This window comes from Sceloporus occidentalis, unplaced genomic scaffold, assembly GCF_023333645.1.
Source record: "Sceloporus occidentalis isolate IW3139 unplaced genomic scaffold, rSceOcc1.0.p SCAF_82, whole genome shotgun sequence".
Lineage (NCBI taxonomy): Eukaryota > Metazoa > Chordata > Lepidosauria > Squamata > Phrynosomatidae > Sceloporus > Sceloporus occidentalis.
In genome coordinates this window covers 270,517-289,079 of record NW_028317062.1, presented here as the reverse complement: position 1 = coordinate 289,079, position 18,563 = coordinate 270,517, and the positions used below count along the sequence as shown (strand labels likewise).

At 39.6% G+C, this 18,563-nt stretch overlaps 1 protein-coding gene across 12 annotated transcripts in view; it reads left to right on the top strand.

The window, feature by feature from the left end:
* Positions 1 to 18,563, top strand: part of LOC149285208 (R3H domain-containing protein 2-like) — a 35,978-nt gene that overhangs the window by 1,401 nt on the left and 16,014 nt on the right. For 4 of the 12 annotated variants that reach the window (XM_089495667.1, XM_089495666.1, XM_089495665.1 and 1 more), the window contains exons 2-11: positions 1,399 to 1,440; positions 5,826 to 5,912; positions 6,886 to 7,003; positions 8,603 to 8,681; positions 8,838 to 8,897; positions 11,279 to 11,419; positions 13,581 to 13,689; positions 14,448 to 14,543; positions 15,038 to 15,066; positions 15,523 to 15,576. In XM_089495667.1, the coding sequence (XP_089351793.1) occupies positions 1,399 to 1,440; positions 5,826 to 5,912; positions 6,886 to 7,003; positions 8,603 to 8,681; positions 8,838 to 8,897; positions 11,279 to 11,419; positions 13,581 to 13,689; positions 14,448 to 14,543; positions 15,038 to 15,066; positions 15,523 to 15,576 (815 nt within the window). The remainder of the gene's footprint in view (positions 1 to 1,398; positions 1,441 to 5,825; positions 5,913 to 6,885; positions 7,004 to 8,602; positions 8,682 to 8,837; positions 8,898 to 11,278; positions 11,420 to 13,580; positions 13,690 to 14,447; positions 14,544 to 15,037; positions 15,067 to 15,522; positions 15,577 to 18,563) is intronic. The other 8 variants (XM_089495669.1, XM_089495668.1, XM_089495673.1 and 5 more) reach the window with 4 other exon arrangements.

Below are 18,563 nucleotides of genomic sequence, written 5' to 3'. Positions count from 1 at the left end.
GTGTTGATTTGCATAAAGCAAACTCTTAAAAAGTTTACATATTCACCAATCCACAGTTAGGCAAATTGTTTATTAATTGAGACGATTTAGTACTGTGGCTGTTCCCTCTACTGTATAAGTGGACGCCCAGCCAAGATGATTGCAATGGTACAATCACAATGCAGAATGCTCTAGTAGGTTAAAAACAATGCTTGAGGGATTCATTGGAACTGGTGAACATCTTTGTCCAGGAGTCTACCATACGCAAAACATTGAACAGGTATGGAGTACAGGGCACAATGAAGGAAGCAGCTGCTCTCCAAAAAACAAAACAAAAGTAAAACAAACATTGCTGTGCACCTGAGGCTTGCCAAAGAGCACCTTGAGATTCCACAATGCTACTGGGAAATGTTTTGTGAACTGTTGAAACTAAGGTTTAGATGTTCAGGAAGAACATGCAGCACTATGTATGTCGTAAAAAGGGCACTGCATACTCACATGAAAACATCATCCCAATGTTTAAATATAGTGGAGGGAGCATCATGCTTTGAGGCTGCTTTGCTGGACAACCTGTGATCGTTGAGGGGACAATTAATTCCAGGTTTATCAAGCTATCATACAGGATAATGCCACAGGGTGTCTATCCACCAGCTGAAGCTCAGTTGAAGTTGGGTGATGCAGAACAACTATGACCCTAAACTTTGAAGGGAATCTGCTACAGAATGGCTAAAAAAAAAAAAAAAGCCCGCCTTTTGGAGTGGCCCATTCAGATCCCAGGCCTTAACCCTAACCCTAACATTAGAGATGCTGTGGAATTACCTCAAGCGCTAAAAAAAAAAAAAGCCCGCCTTTTGGAGTGGCCCATTCAGATCCCAGGCCTTAACCCTAACATTATAGATGCTGTCGAATTACCTCAAGCGCTGTTTGCACGAGACATTCTAACAATATGGGTGAGCTTAAGGAGGAAGAATGTATCTGCAAATACTAGAAGCGCTTGTTTGAGATTATTGATGCCAACCAATGGGTGTTCATGTTCATGGGACGTGTGAGATTTTCATTGTTTGTGTGTCATTAGCTTAAGCAGTAGTAGATGTAGATCAGCAACAATTTATGCAGAAGACCAGGTAATTCCAAAGGGTTCATTACTTTTTTCACGTCACTCTAAATTACTAAACGATAATCTTAATGTGAATATTGCAAACTGTAGTTTGTGTTTACAAACATAAACTCAGGCGATCTTCTGTTACTTTGAATTCCTTAATTCCACGGAGGATGTTATTTCTTAAAGTAATAGAAGAGACAGAATTATAGTAAAAGCCACAGTGAATAAAATCTAGACTTTTTTTTTTTTATGTCCTGTTCGTTTTTTGTTAGAATTTCATATGTCTATGTATTTCTTTTTTCCCCCCAATGATGCAGAGGCGGAATCCAAGCCACGGACATGCCAGGAAAAGAGCCAAGGTACACTTGCGTACAACTCATGCCACCCACATCTGAGAAGCAATCACTCCGCTGCTTTAAACATACTGGTTTCATCTTGTTATTTCTCACTTGATGTTCTGTGAAAGATTAAGCATTTTGGCAGACTTTTGGGGTACAGTTTATGGAAAGCTGTGTTTTTGTGGAAAGCAATTGGTCCAATCAAAGCATTTCTTATAGTTCACAACAAACTTTAATACGTTACCTTATTTTCAGGCTATATATTGTGAATACTAGCATTCAGTCAGTATCTTGGCCACTAGACAATAATAGAACCCTATTCTGTTTTTGTACACCCCCTTTATTATAAGTATATTAATGGTTTGATAGCTTTTTTTTTTTTTATAGTACCATAGAATAAGACTCAAAACTCAAATACTACATTGTGACTTTTGTTTTGCTAGGTAAGTAGGTCTTCCACACTAATTACATGTATGGAAATCTATGGCCTACTAGTTTAACACATCAGTACAATTAGGCCCATAAATATTTGGACAGCGACAACATTTTTTTGATTTTGTATATGATTATATGTAGATTAGAAATGAAGCAATCAAGATTGTGATTTAATTGGAGACTTTTAGCTTTTTGAGGTTATTTACATCCAAATTAGGAGACTGGTTTAGGAATTACTGCAGTTTTCATATGTAGCGCCCCCCCCCAACCTATTTTAAGATGCTAAAAAGAAATTAGACAGTTGAGTGAAAGCTGTTACATGGCCATGTGTTCCTGTTCCCTCTTTTATTTTTATTAACAAGCAGATAAAAGGTATGGGGATGATTCAATATATGGAATTTGCATATGAAAGCTGTATATGAATCACTCAATATGAGGTCCAAAGAGCTGTCTGTGGAAGTAAAACAGGCCACCATTAGGCAGAAAAAGCCCAAACTCAACAGAGAGCAGAAATATTAGGAGTGGGTAAATCAACAATTTAGTACATTATGAAAAAAGAGAACGACTGGTGAGCTCATCCGTGAACGACTATGGGACACAACTGTAGTAGTCTAGCCAAGAATACACTATCGGTGGTAGGCATATCATTGTCAGAGTCTGTAATCAACAGAAGTCATTAGACCTTGCCAGCATGCCACGTTATTTGTGTAACATGATGGAGGTAGTGCAATGGCATGGGCATTAACAGGATGAATTCTGGATTTTCTTTATGGCAGTTTGTCCAATTACTTTTGATGACCCCCAGAAAGTGGGGATTATGTATGAAAACTGCTGAAATTCCAAAAATGTTCACCTATGTTGGATGTATACCCTCAAATGAAAGCTGAAAGTCTGCACATCTTTGATTTATTTCAAATCTATTGTGGCGTACAGAGCTAAAATTATGGACATTGTGTCACTGTTCAATTATTTATGTACATAACTGTATAAATAACCATGTGAAAAAGAAAGTACACCCTCTTTGAAATCTATGGTTTAACATATTCCGACATAACAATCATCTGTTCCTTAGCAGTTTAAAATTGAGTAAATACAACCTCAGATGAACATGTGACATATTACATGGTCATGATCTACTCCACAAAAGTAAAGCCAAAAAGAAGAAACCATGTGTACACACCCTTACTGCTTCCTAAGGAATTAAGTTGGCAAGTGGCTGCTAATCAGTGCCCTCGATTAATTGATCATCAGCGTGACCATCTCTATGAAAGTTTTAGCAGGTAGTAGGCCTGGAGCATTCAGGAAACAATGCCAAGGAGGAACAACATCAGCAATGATCTTAGAGAAGCAATTGTTGCTGCCCATCAATCTTGGAAGAGTTACAAGGCCATGTGGAAAACATTCAAGGCAGTCGCCAATCTTCCCAGGAGTGGACAGCAAATTCGCCCCAAGGACATACTGTACAATGCTCAGAATAACTGCAAAATAACCTAAGGGTTACATCTCCGATTCTAGAAGCCTCAGGTTGCATGTTAAAGTTTATAACCATGCATTTAGGAAAAGACTGAACAAGTATGGGTTGTTTGGAAGGGTTGCCGGGAAAAAGCCTTCTCTCTAAAAAGAACATGGCAGCATGGCTTAGGTTTGCAGAGTTGCATCTGAACAAACTACACTTATGAAACAATGTCCTTTGGACAGACAATACCAAAGTGGAGATGTTTGGCCATAATGCGCATCGTTTGGCAAAAAACAAACTCCGCATATCAGCACAAACACCTCATACCAACTGTCAAGCACGGTGGTGGGTTTGATGATTTGGGCCTGTTTTGCAGCCACAGGACCTGGGAACCTTGCAGTCATTGAGTCGATGATGAACTACTCTGTATACCAAAGTATTCTAGAGTCAAATGAGGCCATCTGTCAGACGGCTGAAATTGATCCCAAGCACACCAACAACTTAAGACAGCTGTGCATAAACAAATGCCCAAAAACCTCAATGAACTGAAGCAACACTGTAAAGAAGAGTGGGTCAAAATTCCTCCTCACCAATGTGAGACTGAAATGTCACATGGAAAACTATTACTTCAAGATATTGCTGCTAAAGGTGATTTAAAAAGCTAGTAAATTACACATGCCCTCTCCATTTTGGCTTTATTTTTGTTGAATACAGTGGGGCAAAAAAGTATTTAGTCAGCCACCAATTGTGCAAGTTCTCCCACTTACAAAGATGAGAGAGGCCTGTAATTTTCACCATAGGTACACTTCAACTATGAGAGACAGAATGAGACAACAAAGTCCATAAATCACATTGTCTGATTTTTTAAAGAATTTATTTGCAAATTATGGTGGAAAATAAGTATTTGGTCAATAACAAAAGTTCATATCAATACTTTTGTTATATACCCTTTGTTGGCAATGACAGAGGTCAAACGTTTTCTGTAAGTCTTCACAAAATTTTCACACACTGTTGCTGGTATTTTGTACCATTCCTCCATGCAGATCTCCCCTAGAGCAGTGATGTTTTGGGGCTGTCGCTGGGCAACGCGGACTTTCAACTCCCTCCAAAGGTTTTCTATGGGGTTGAGATCTGGAGACTGGCTAGGCCACTCCAGGACCTTGAAATGCTTCTTACGAAGCCACTCCTTCGTTGCCCGGCGGTGTGTTTGGGATCATTGTCATGCTGAAAGACCCAGCCACGTTTCATCTTCAATGCCCTTGCTGATTCATTCCCCCCATTCATTCTTTCCTTTACACGGATCAGGCGAACTGGTCCCTTTGCAGAAAAACAGCCACAAAGTATGATGTTTCCACCCCCCATGCTTCACTGTAGGTATGGTGCTCTTTGGATGCAACTCAGCATTCTTTCTCCTCCAAACACGACGAGTTGAGTTTCTACCAAAAAGTTCTACCTTGGTTTCATCTCACCATATGACATTCGCCCAATCCTCTTCTGGATCATCCAAATGCTCTCTAGCAAACTTCAGATGGGCCCGGACATGTACTGGCTTAAGCAGGGGGACACGTCTGGCGCTGCATGATTTGAGTCCCTGGCGGCGTAGTGCGTTACTGATGGTAGCCTTTGTTACTTTGGTCCCAGCTCTCTGCAGGTCATTCACTAGGTCCCCCCGTGTGGTTCTGGGATTTTTGCTCACTGTTCTTGTGATCATTTTGACACCACAGGGTGAGATCTTGGGTGGAGCCCCAGATCGAGGGACATTATCAGTGGTCCTGTATTTCTTCCATTTTTGAATAATTGCTCCCACAGTTGATTTCTTCAGACCAAGCTGCTTGCCTATTGCAGATTCAGTCTTCCCAGCCTGGTGCAGGTCTACAATTTTGTTTCTGGTGTCCTTCGACAGCTCTTTGGTCTTGGCCATAGTGGGGTTTGGAGTGTGACTTGTTTGAACTTGTTATCAGTATAAAAGACACCTGTCCACAACCTCAAACAGGTGCCATTAATACAGGTAACGACTGGAGGAAGGAGGAGACTCTTAAAGAAGATGTTACAGGTCTGTGAGAGCCAGATATCTTGCTTGTTTGTAGGTGACCAAATACTTATTTTACCGAGGATTTTTTCATTGAATTCATTAGAAATCCTACAATGTGATTTCCTGTATTCTTTCCCCCCATTCTGTCTCTCATAGTTGAAGTGTACCTATGGTGAAAATTACAGGCCTCTCTCATCTTTGTAAGTGGGAGAACTTGCACAATTGGTGGCTGACTAAATACTTTTTTGCCCCAATGTAAATCATAACACACAGTAATAGGTCATATGTTCATCTGAGCTTGGATTTAGCTAATTTTTAGATCTGTTAAGGGACAGATAATTGTTATGCCCTGATATGTAAAACTGTACTTTCATTTTCACTTTACTTGTAAGGTTCATGTTACCTTAGTTTGTGGAGATGCTTGTATGCTGTGTATAATTTGTATGTGCCGTATGTGACTGTTTTTCCTACTTTTTCCCTTAGTCCAACTCAAAGTTAAAGCTTGTTAGAGGTTTAGCTGTGTGTGAAGAATCTTCTGGGCCTTTCGTGGATGGGCCATTGGAGCCTCAGGTAATCATAACAAATGGGTTTGTTTTTGGTTCTACTGTTTAAAGTGACAGTGGGTTTTCTTAATATAAAATGTCCTCTGTAAATTGAGCAAGCTGATTTGTTGGTAAAATTATATATTAAACTGTCCCTGTAAATTTTCTCTTTTTGATATCTTATACTGTAAGGTAACCGTATTCTTCTAGGTTCCGTGTGTGTGTGTGTGTGTGTGTGTGTGCGCGCATTTACTTATTAAATATATTAAGAAGAAATAATAAATCACTGTAGATGACAGCTGTTCGACCCGTGAAGTTGCCATTGATCTAGGACCTGTAACCTTACTTGGTCCTTGTCTTTTGTAGGATAACCCAATGTCTGTCCCATACATGTTTAAATTCCCACAACATATTAGCCTCTAATAGTTCTGGAAGGCTTTTCTGTTTAACACTTCCTTCTTCTTTTTGAAGATACTTTCAAAAATGACTTTATTATTTGATAATGTACTTGTTTAAAAACAGGTGCGTAACAATAAGGGTCTCAGTGGTCTAACTGAGGCCAGGCCAGGCAACGTAAAGGGTTCTGTGTTCTCAGAAACACCCCACAAGACACGCTTCAGCAAAGGTAGCGCTCATTCCACTGCCCATGTGCCCCCAGTGCAAATGGCCACCGTTGTGGAGGTACTGCCGTCTTAGGATCTAGGATTTTTTTTTATATATCTTTCCACCATCCCCGTCTTGGATTTTTACTGCTTTATTAGCTTCACTTATGTGAATTGGCACATGGGTGGGATTCTGGCATTCATTAATACCTGCAGAATAATAATAATAAGTGCACAAATATTTGGTATCTGTATTATATAGCGTTAAATGTAATGGCTTTTGCTTCTGTTTCAGGCCATTTTAGCTGACATATTTTAGAGGGGTGACAGTGCCACTTATTTTTTTTTTGTATGATTCTTCTTTTCTCTGAAGATTTTAATTGGGTTTTCTTGTTTCAGGATGTCATTCATTTACATATCAGCTGTCCTTCTGACAAGGAAGATAAACCATGCAAAGATGTGACTGAGAAGGAAGATAAAAATAAAGAAAAGGGGCCAAAGAAAATGCTATCAAGAGGTTAGCGTTCTTTGCAGGAAGTATTAAATGGGAGCTGCTGTTAACTCACAATACTGCTTAGATACGTAACAAGCCCCAAACCTATAGACGTTTGTAACCTCAGGTTTACTAAAGTGTTCTCAGATATAGCCCTTAACCCCTTCAATCCCCTATAAACGTACCGGGACGTCCAAAAAACGCCCACTAAGAAACCCCTATGGATGTCCCGGTACGTCCAGCCCTTCGTGCAGCGTCAGGGACACATCCCTGCCGCTGCACGGGAGACCAGGCTGTCGTTTGACAGCCTGGACTCCCCCCTGGCAGCAGAAGCCCGATCTCCTGTAACAGCTTCCGGCATGAAAGTAAGCTGTTACAGTTGAAAGTGCGCGATTTCCGGGTTGCGTCACTGCTGACATAACCCGGAAGGTCATCGGAGGACAGGAGATCCCCTCCGATGAGGCACAGAGACGCTGCGTTCTCTATGCAGGTCTGTGAGGACCTGCATAGAGATCACAGTGTGATCGGTGCAGGGGGATCGCGGATAGGGGAGTGAGAAACCATGTCTCTGACTCCCCCTCCCGTCCTGAAAGAGAAAAGCAGAAAAAAAAAAAGTTAGTCCATTTAAAAAATATTAAATAAATCATTAAAATAATATAAATAATACAAAAAAAATATATAATGTGAGCTGTGATGTCATTGTGACATCACTGGCATGTTCAGGAGGTCCCTAGGAGGACCTCTAACCATTTATGTGTTATAATAATATATAACAAAAAAAAAAAAATAATATATAAAAAAAGATTTTTTTTTTAAAAAACCTTACTTCCCATTGCCCTAGCATAACATCTAGCCAGTGTAACCCTCCTGCCCCCTTCACAACCCCCAAACCCGTTAAGCCATAGGCATAAAAATTATACAAAATTGTACACCTTATAGTATGCTCCCTGGTGCTGGGAAAGTCTGGAAAATCTATATAAATTAGGTATTTCTGAAATCAGGACACCTGAATTGATAAACTTGGAGGGGATTTTCCATCACTTTACCTAATTTTGTGAGGATTCAGAGGGAAAATGTAAAAAAAAATTAGTTTAATTTTCTAATCTTCGCTAGTTTTTACTAAATTTCTCATTCTAAATTTTCAGCTAATCATTCAACTATGGTATCAAACGAAAGCTCTATCTCTCCTTGAAAAAAACAATATATAGTTTACATGGGTACACTATTCACAGGAAAAGAGAATCATCGCTAAACCGACATACCCCAAAAATGGCGAAATTGCTCTGGGCTTTGAGGTACCAAAAACCCTTGGGATTGAAGGGGTTAACTCCGCTTGGTGTTTATTTTTTTTATTGTGTTTTTTTTGTGGCTGATCCAGTGAGTAAATGAGAGGGAAAGCCTTGCCCCCCTCACTCCCCCATGTTAGTGCAGCCTCAAAAAGCAAAAAAATTGGGATCTGGACTCCTTTGTGGCCCTATGAGTATTGGAGCACATTTTCCGCACAAGTAGAAGCATGAGATGCCTTGGGAAAAATGTTATGTAATTAACATTGTGATGTTGCAGTGCAATGTGTTCGATGGGTTGTTTGAGTCGCGAGGGATTTTAACCTATGTGTTATTACAGATTCCAGTCAGGAATACACAGATTCTACAGGAATAGATGTACATGAATTTTTAGTGAACACACTGAAGAATAATCCAAGGTAGTAAATATTAATACATTTGATTTTATTTTTTTTATTCATGTTTTTAGTCTGTTTCATTGCTTGTTTTTTTGTCCTAGTAGAAATAATATTTCTGCAGAAAGTACTAAAGGTGGTGTTCAGTAGCGTTATTAACTCTGGGTCTAATTTCCACAGAGACAGAATGATGCTGCTAAAATTAGAACAAGAAATCCTTGAATTTATTAATGACAATAGGTAAGTACAGAGATTGTGTTGCTCTCTCTATAATCTTCAACATATATTCCTGTCTGTAATTGAGTTCACATTATTATCTTTGTGTTTACGCTGCGCTTCTTACATTACATGCATTGAATGACTGATAAAACTAGAATGGGCAGACTATGGAAAACTAGTGATGTCCGGATCATGAACGAATCGTTCATTTGATCCGGTTCTTTTTAGTGATCCGGATGAGTCGGTTCACTAGACTGAACGATTCGTTTGTAGCGGTTCAGTCTGTGAATCATGCAGCTGTAACCTGATCCTAGAGCTGTGAGTCATCTGCAGAGCACTCTGGGGTCAGGTTACAGCTCACTAATTCACACAGGAACGATGACTCATAGAGTCGTTCAAAGAGTCGAATGATCCGAAGAGTCGAATGATCCGAAGAGTCGAATGAACCGAAGAGTCGAATGAACCGAAGAGTCGAATGAACCGAAGAGTCGAATGAACCGAAGAGTCGAATGAACCGAAGAGTCGAATGAACCGAAGAGTCGAATGAACCGAAGAGTCGAATGAACCGAAGAGTCGAATGAACCGAAGAGTCGAATGAACCGAAGAGTCGAATGATCCGAAGAGTCGAATGATTCGAATCTTACAGGGATCCGGATCTTACAAGGATCCGAATCTTACAGAGATTCGAATCATTCAGAGAATATCACTGATACCATACTTTTATAAATAAATACATTAATAATCTTCACACTGCCCCCAGGATTTAGATTCCCCTGAGTTTGCCCCCCTTTACCTATAACTGCACCTACAGTTAACTTTATTAAATTAATGAAATTAACCCTCAGTCATCAGCATAAAATTAACCCTTATACCCCATCAACCATAACTACCCCTGAAATTAACCGTAAAGATCCCATTAACCATAACGGCCCCTGAAATTAACCCTAAAGACCCCATTAACCATAACGGCCCCTGAAATTAACCCTAAATACTCCATTAACCATAACTGCCCCTAAATTAATTGCATGTACTCCAGATAAATTACCTAATAAATTGGTATGGTTGATGGGGTCTTTAGTGTTAATTTGGGGGCAGTTATGCTTAATGGGGTGTTTAGGGATAATTTAGGGGCAGTTATGCTTAATGGGGTCTTTAGTGTTAATTTAGGGGCAGTTATGCTTAATGAGGTGTTTAGGGTTAATTTAGGGGCATTTATGCTTAATGAGGTGTTTAGGGTTAATTTGGGGGCAGTTATGCTTAATGGGGTGTTTAGGGTTAATTTAGGGGCATTTATGCTTAATGAGGTGTTTAGGGTTAATTTGGGGGAAGTTATGCTTAATGGGGTCTTTAGTGTTAATTTGGGGGCAGTTATGCTTAATGGGGTTTTAGTGTTAATTTGGGGGCAGTTATGCTTAATGGGGTGTTTAGGGTTAATTTGGGGGCAGTTATGCTTAATGGGGTGTTTAGGGTTAATTTAGGGGCATTTATGCTTAATGAGGTGTTTAGGGTTAATTTGGGGGAAGTTATGCTTAATGGGGTCTTTAGTGTTAATTTGGGGGCAGTTATGCTTAATGGGGTTTTAGTGTTAATTTGGGGGCAGTTATGCTTAATGGGGTGTTTAGGGTTAATTTGGGGGCAGTTATGGTTAATGGGGTGTTAAGGGTTAATTTTAGGGGCAGTCATGGTTGATGGGGTGTTAAGGGTTAATTTTAGGGCAGTCATGGTTGATGGGGTGTTTAGGGTTAATTTAATGGTGAGGGTTAATTTAATTAATTTAATAAAGTTAGCTTAAGGTGCAGTTGCAGGTAAAGGGGGATGTAAATCCTGGGGGCAGTGATTATTAATGTATTATTTATAACAGTATGGTGACATTCTCTGAATGATTAGAATGCCAATGAAGGCAGAGAGTCGTTCAAAGATCCGGATCTTACAGTGATCCGGATCACTGTAAGATTTGGATCCCTGTAAGATCCGAATCTTTGAACGACTCTCTGCCTTCATTGACATCACTGGAGGCAGGGGGGAGGATTCATAATGAAAGGGGCGGGGCCAATCGTTAGTGTGCCTGCACGGAGTTACTGGAAAACAGTAACTCCGTGCAGACACACTGAGTGATCCGAAGATCCGGATCATGAATCGGATCATTTCAGTGAACGAATCGAAATGATCCGATTCACTTTAATGATCCGAACTTCCCATCACTATGGAAAACCTTTACATTAGGTAAAGAGGGTCTTGCTCGCAAGCTTACCAAATGTTGCTTCCGATATGTTCTTGTTTCGAATGTGTACCGTGATTGTGCTTAACATCCTACTGTGATTCAACATCTAAGTTGATCCACATGATCTTGCACTAGTAGGCTTTTGATTCTACAGTATCTGTTTTTTTGTTCTTTAATTTAGCAATCAATTTAAGAAGTTTCCACAGATGACCTCATATCATAGGATGCTTTTACATCGTGCTGCTGCATACTTTGGCATGGATCATAATGTAGACCAAACAGGCAAGGCTGTGATCATCAACAAAACTAGCAACACACGGATGTAAGTTGCAGCTTGGCTACCCAAACAGTTGTCATGCAACCTTTATTATTACTGGTTTTTTTTGGGGGGGGGGAGGGGGTCTTGTATCTAATTTTCTCCAAATGTTTCTATCCTCCATTTACAGCAAACTATTTATTTAAAAGTAAGTTTTATATGTTTTGTTCTTTTATTTAAAGGTTCTGATGTTTAGTAATTATTCAGAAGCAGGTTAAACATATGTATGGGAAGGAATCGGGTGTGATGCTGGCTATGTAACAGAGATGAACTGTTTGTGGTCTTTATCACCATACTGTGGATTTCTGCTACTTTATAGTAAATGTTTCTAATGAAGAAATTTTTTTAAATGTCAGTTTTGATGACTGATCTTACCCTTTCCATCTTTCTTTATGGCACAGTCATTTGTAGTGCTGTGAAAAAATATATACTTTCAGATTTCTTCTATTTTCGCTTATTTGTCATATTTAAATGTTTCAGATCATCCAAATTATTTAAACAAAAGACAAAGACAAAACCAATATTGCCCATGTAAAAAAAGTAATTGGTCCGTAAACTAATACCTGGTTGTGTTATCTATGGTGGCAACAACTGCTATCAAATGCTTTGGAGACATTTTGGTCCACTCTTCTTATTAGAATTGTTTTAGTTCAGCCACATTGGTGAGTTTTCAAACAAGAACTGTGTTTTTAAGGTCATGCCACGGCATCCAAATCACATCATCGCCACCCCCACCTTCTGACCGTTAGTATGATTATCTTATTTGTGGAATGCTGCGTTAGCTTTACGTTAACAGAACCCATGTCTTCCAAAAAGTTCAATTTTTTTCTCCTTAATCCACTGAATATCCTCTCGAATGTCTTGGGGGTCATCAAGATGTTTTATTGGCAAATGTGAGACATTGGATGCCATTTTTGTATCGTGGGAAACATTGACCTCAACTGAGTGAAATGAGGCCTGCCGTTCTTTACATGTTAGTCTGGGGTTCTTTTCTGACCTCCTAGATGAGTTGTTGATGCGCTCTTGGAGGAATTTTGGTAGTTTGGCCACTCCTGGGAAGGTTCACCAATGTTCCAAGTTTTCTCCATTTGTAGACGGCAGCTGTCAATGTGGTTCATTGGACTCCCACAGCCTTAGAAATAGCTTTGTAACCCTTTCCAGACTGTCCAATGATCTGTTCTTGAATTTCTTTAGGTAGGGGCATCTTGCTGCTTTTTGAGGCCTGTTTCAAAACAGGTTCTAATTCTTTGATTAGTCTGTTGATTTAGTCACTAAGGGAACAATGGGTTTTCACAAATGGCCAGGAAGGATTGGATAGCCTTTTCCCTATAGATAGAGATAGATGTAGATACGTGTGTATATATATTATATTAAAAACTGAATTTTGTGTTTATTTGGGTCATCTCGGGTTTTCTTTCTTTTATTTTAAAATTAGTTTGATCTGAAACATTTAAGTGTGAGAAAAATAAAAATCAGAGAGGGACAAGTACTTTTTCACAGTGCTGCATAATAAAACCTAATCTTAGAACTTTAGTAAGAAAAGAAAGAGAAAACAGGTTGTTTGTCTCATAGTGCAATTACAATGTAATTAGTGTTGGCACCTATTTATAAAGCAGTTTTCACCTGGAAAGCCATTTTGTACGGGCATCACTGAAACTAAAGTGTTCCAAGACAGTATTCCCAAAAAGCTGCGATTGTGTGCTATTCTATTTTTTGTGCTAGAAATGTCCACGATTCAGCCCCTGTTATTTAAACTGCGGAGAGAATAAATGTCCTATTTTTATGGAAAGTTGCAACAGTGCCTTTTTTGTATGTATATAAAATCCAAATAGGCTGCTTTACTTATGCCAGTTAAAGAGATTTAGAAACAATTCTGCTGCTTTTGTATACTCAACCCATGATGTTTTACAAGTAAGCTTAGTTAGCTATATATCCGAAGCCCCCTTTAAGATTGTCTCACATTGAAGCGTGTCTAATTCCGGAAAGTTTTAGGGATTTTTAGTGGACATATAATCAGACAATATGTCGTTGTGTATGTGTGCACATGAAGGAAAACTGGCGTGTTTGCAGTCCACAAGGACAGCGCTGGACTAGACTTGCATGTTTTTTAGCTAGACCCTACTAATCGGAAAATATGAAGATCTGAGACTTTGGGTTTTTTTTCCAGTCCAGAGCAGAGGTTTTCTGAGCACATCAAAGATGAAAAGAGCTGTGATTTCCAACAAAGGTTTATTCTAAAAAGGGATGACGCCAGCATGGACCGAGATGATAATCAGGTGACCAGGGATTTTCTCTTTCGTTGGTTTTAAACTATTAAATCACTGTACTGAATTCACTTAGTTTTGACATTTTCTTTTCTACTGGCAGTACAGTGTCCATCTATACTTAACTGCTGGATGGGGGGGAGCGCGGGAGCGCATGAAAGAGAAGGAGCATAAAACCCAAATACTATAAAGCACGTTCTCCTTTTTACAATCCTTTTGGCCCTGTGATATGTATCATAGAACACTTTACCAATTAGATGTAGTGCTGTTGGGCTGATAGTTTAATTTACTCTTATGTTTTCCACCGTTGAGGTCCCAATGCTTAGTAAACACACCATGCAGTACAAGTTTACCTTTTTTCTTAACTAATTGCCTTATAGTAATCAATAAACACAATTTACATAACATTGAGCCTTTAATTCTCCGTGCTGATATCGGATTCCAGTCCAGTCTTTGTTGAAATGGAGTTCTCATGATTTATCTTATTTGTGGAGACCGATAGCATGCTACAGCTGGAAAATATAAATCCGATTAACGTAATCACACTTTTGAGAAACGGTTTCAATGCTGGGGTCACAATTTGGGTTTATCCCAGGTTGCGATGCTCTGTTAAATGTTTTTTGATCACTGCTCCATTGTAACAATTTATTTTTTTTTGTAATATTGATCAAATTCCTAAAAAGCCTAAGGCCAAATGTTGTGTACGTGTATCTTGCACATGGCAACACAGTCTATCTTGCTTTAATATAATTCTTGCTCATATGATACAGATTAGAGTTCCCTTACAAGATGGGAGGAGGAGTAAGTCCATAGAAGAGAGGGAAGAAGAATACCAAAGGGTTCGGGAAAGGATTTTTGCGCGGGAGGTTAGTGTCATGACATCGGTTTATTTGGCTTATTACAATTTAGCCCTCTCCCCAACGAATGTCTCTCGCTGGAACACTGCCATGGTTTAGAAAGAGCCGTATTTGCCTTGCCCTGGTTCTGTTCTCTCTCTGCTTAGATTTAACCACTTCCTCCTTAACTAGCCAGTGTGCATCTTAGTGCCTGACTTCACATGGCAAAAACTTTTACTAGTTGTTGAAATAAACATTTGTGTGCATGATTAAGAATTGCTGTATGTAAACATTTTAAATCTTTTTATCAGAAACCAAAAACAGATGCTAAACTAAAACTAAAAGTTTTTGACTAAGAAAGTTGCTAAACTTTTAACACCTTGATAGTGTCATCGAGGTGATAATTTATTACCATGAAATAATTAAATTTTCTTGCATTTGGTCGGCTAAGTATAATGTTAGACACCATGGGCTAGTTTAATATTGTACTGTTTTACATCATCTCTTTCTTTATTTCCCACCAGTCTGCCCAGAATGGTCATGTTGATAACAGGTAAGGCGATGTGCTTTCTCACCTGCTTTTATTAGGGTAAGAGCACACAGATTTAAAGAAACCCTCTAAAATAGAATGTGCTACACATGAGAAGAAGAAAAAAAAAAACACTTTATGAAATGTGCTGGAGGAAAAAACCCTGAACTTGCTAATTATGAAAACTGTAACTGAAACCCTGTTGTTGATCAATATTAATATGGCTTTGCAATGGGATGTCCAACAAGTTTGTATAGGTGTGATGGTCAATTGTCCACATGACATGGTCAAGTGTATATAAAATATATTGTGTGTGTGTGTGTGTGTGTGTGTGTATATATATATATATATATATATAATGTCACACGCACACACAGTATGTACATGTTACACACGCACACACACACTCACACACATTCACATTGTTGTAAGTGAAGACACTTAATGATTTTACCACTTCCCTCTTAATGTAACCAACAGAGTCTACAGAGAAGGCTTTACCTCTATCTCTCTCAAAAGGAGACAGTTGTTTAGGTACCATCTATGTTGTATATATTCGGTATTTTCTGTGCAGGTCACTGGTATTTACACTCTCCTTGCATGGCTACTGGTGCAGGTCTTCTTGCCGTGTACTTTGTTTTGAGCATCCTTTTTGTTTGTGGGCAGAGTTTTCGTTCTGGCTCATGCCAGAATTGGAATTTGTATGTGTTATTTTGTGCGCTTTATTGTGCTTATTTAACTACAGTCACACATGTTTTGGTTCCCCCCCCCCCCTCTTGGAAACAGACTATTGTGGTTTTAGTTCTATTTGGGGTTTCGTTACTTGAAACAGGGCTTCCAATGTGACTAGGAGGTGCTTCAGACCTTACATTTTTGAAATCATTATGGGAAGAGTGCTTTTTTTTTAATAGAGCTCCTGGCTCGAAAATAATGCTTATTGGAGTATGCGGCCAAAACAAAATTATTTGTAAAATGTATTATCGGTCAATGAGCATCTGCCTGGTTCTTGCCAAGCAAACATTTTCTATATGAAAAGCTTTCTCTTGTCTTATGCCAGGGCTTGACAAATTTGTTGTGAATCTAGGCGCCAGGTAAAAAAGTTAGGAGCCAGGATTTTTTTAAACTAACAGTTGGTTAGGAGTGATCGGATCATCATCAGCCCACTTACTAAACTCACAGCGTTTGACCTGGAAGCACCCTGGACTTTCAGGTCAGTGCTGTTTTTTTTTTTATTATTAATTTTTTTTTTTTTTTAACTCTTTCGATGCTGATGTTCCATTGGAGCACAGCATTGACTGATATTTAGTCCCCACAAGCTTGTGGGGAAAAATGTTAACCCCTGCAATGCCACGAATGTGTCATACACAAGTGTGGCATTGAAGGGGTTAATGCTGCACTGTCGCTCTCATGGAGCGATCAGGCAGCAGGGGGGTGTTGGGGCTGGTGTCCACACTCATGTGGAGATCAAAGAACCTTCTCCCCTGTCCCTGAAGCTGCCTCTGGCAGCTGGGACTCAATTGCTGGTCTATAGACCAGCCATTGCAGGGAGGGGAGTCTTTGATGACTGCTGTAGGCTTCCATGCCTACAGGAATCATCAAAGGGCTTGTGGGGGCTCGTTTTTGCTGTTGCTGGTCTGCCTGGGCTTCCAGGCAGACCACCAGCAGCAGAGCCCCGTACAAAACGGCAATTAACCCCTAAATGCCACGATCGCGGCATTGAAGGGGTTAACGCTGCACTGTCGCTCTCATGGAGCGATCAGGCAGCAGGGGGGTGTTGGGTCAGGTCCCCACACTTGTGTGGGAACCCAATCAACACACAACCCCCTTCCCTGAAGCTGCCTGTGGCAGCTGATAACACGATTGCTGGTTTTGCAGCAACCGCGGTTTCAGCCTACAGGCTCACTCCGTGGGAGTGATCTCAGGCTCGGGGGCGGGCTCTGAGTGGCTGTGCTGTCTGCCCAGACTCCTGGGCAGACAGCAGCAGCAGCGCCCCCGTGTGGTTACTCAGCCTCTTACATCCTGGCGCCTGGGATTTGTCGAGCCCTGTCTTATGCGTTAACAATTTTCAGTTGTAAGAATAGGTTTCATAAATACAGATGTTTCTGTTGATCTACGTGGGATTTAAGCCAGTCTAGTTTTTGATTCCACGTGGATGACTGCTTCATGCTACATGACCCTACTGTCTGAACTCCATTACTTCCACCATCTTTAAGCTTTGCTTTATCACATGCTCCTCTGCTTATCTAATATCACAATAACTTTAAGGCAGAGCCAATAGAACGTACTTTCCTTTGTCAGGAAAAGAAATGGCTAAATCCTTGTAACTGTTAAGTGAAAATGTAAAATTCCCGCACTACATTAGCTCATTAAGATGCACTAATCACATTGAACCACTGTATTTGAACGGGAATAGCTTGTCCTTATTAATAATTTTATCTAGCTGCCCACGGAGAGTCATACCCTGCTAAAAATGTTAGAATACAGTTCTCTCTTTTCTCCCTGTGTGGGTTACGTACTTGTGATGCCTACGTCAAGTCCCAGGTAGCCATGGTGCCTGTATTTTTGTCATTTCTGATCATTATAGCCCCATCCTTTTCTGGGCCATAAATAGCCTGGTTCCTATATTTGTCTGTCTGTCACAGAAATTTGCCCAGCCCTGATATGTGCCTTGTGTTAATATTTTGCAAAATGTTACGTGATAATATTGCCCCCAATAAATTAATGCTGTTCAAGGTGTATTTTCTCCTTGATCTTAGTATTAAAATTCGATATTTACGTTAATCTTAGAATCGCATACAAATTACAGTGTGACTCCTATTAGTCACTTAAGTTGATGATTAACAAAATACTGTTGCAGCTTAAAGGTGGCTTGTGGGATCGGTATGATGGAGCAAAGAACATTTCCCGGAAAGAGCTAATGAGCTATTCTCAATCTAGTAGTAATCACGCATTTAATGAATGTTTCTGGTCGCTACATGTTTTCCATATAACCTGGAATACTTTGGGAAGATACCTGGAAGTGTCCTACCAGTGCGTTTCTCCCGTTGGCTGGGCCCATCTGACCTCATGGAAACAATATGCAGATATATAATAGAGGCTTGGGGATCTAGTTTAACATGAAATTAATGTATTTAAGACCTACATAAAATCCATTGGTGTCCTATTAATAAACCTTTTCCTGTGTAATTGATCTGATTAACTAAAATCATCACAATATCAGGCTATAGATTAAACATTATATTATATTTATAGCTTGCTTTATATAGTCAGTGCGGGCAGTTAACAAAATATTCCAGGCTAAATAGTGAATTCAAGAACTGGTAAGGTAAGGAAAAAGTTAATTGTAGGGAATTCTGATACTCTAAAGTCGCTTGTTTATACTGTGTATAAAAAGAATTGTTCCACCTAAATGAAGCTAATATTGTGTCACCTAGTGTGTTATGCAGATTTGTATTCTTTACCTATGCTTATACACAATTGCAAATAGGCTTTTCTAAAAAATGGCTTTCCGCCTTGTGAGG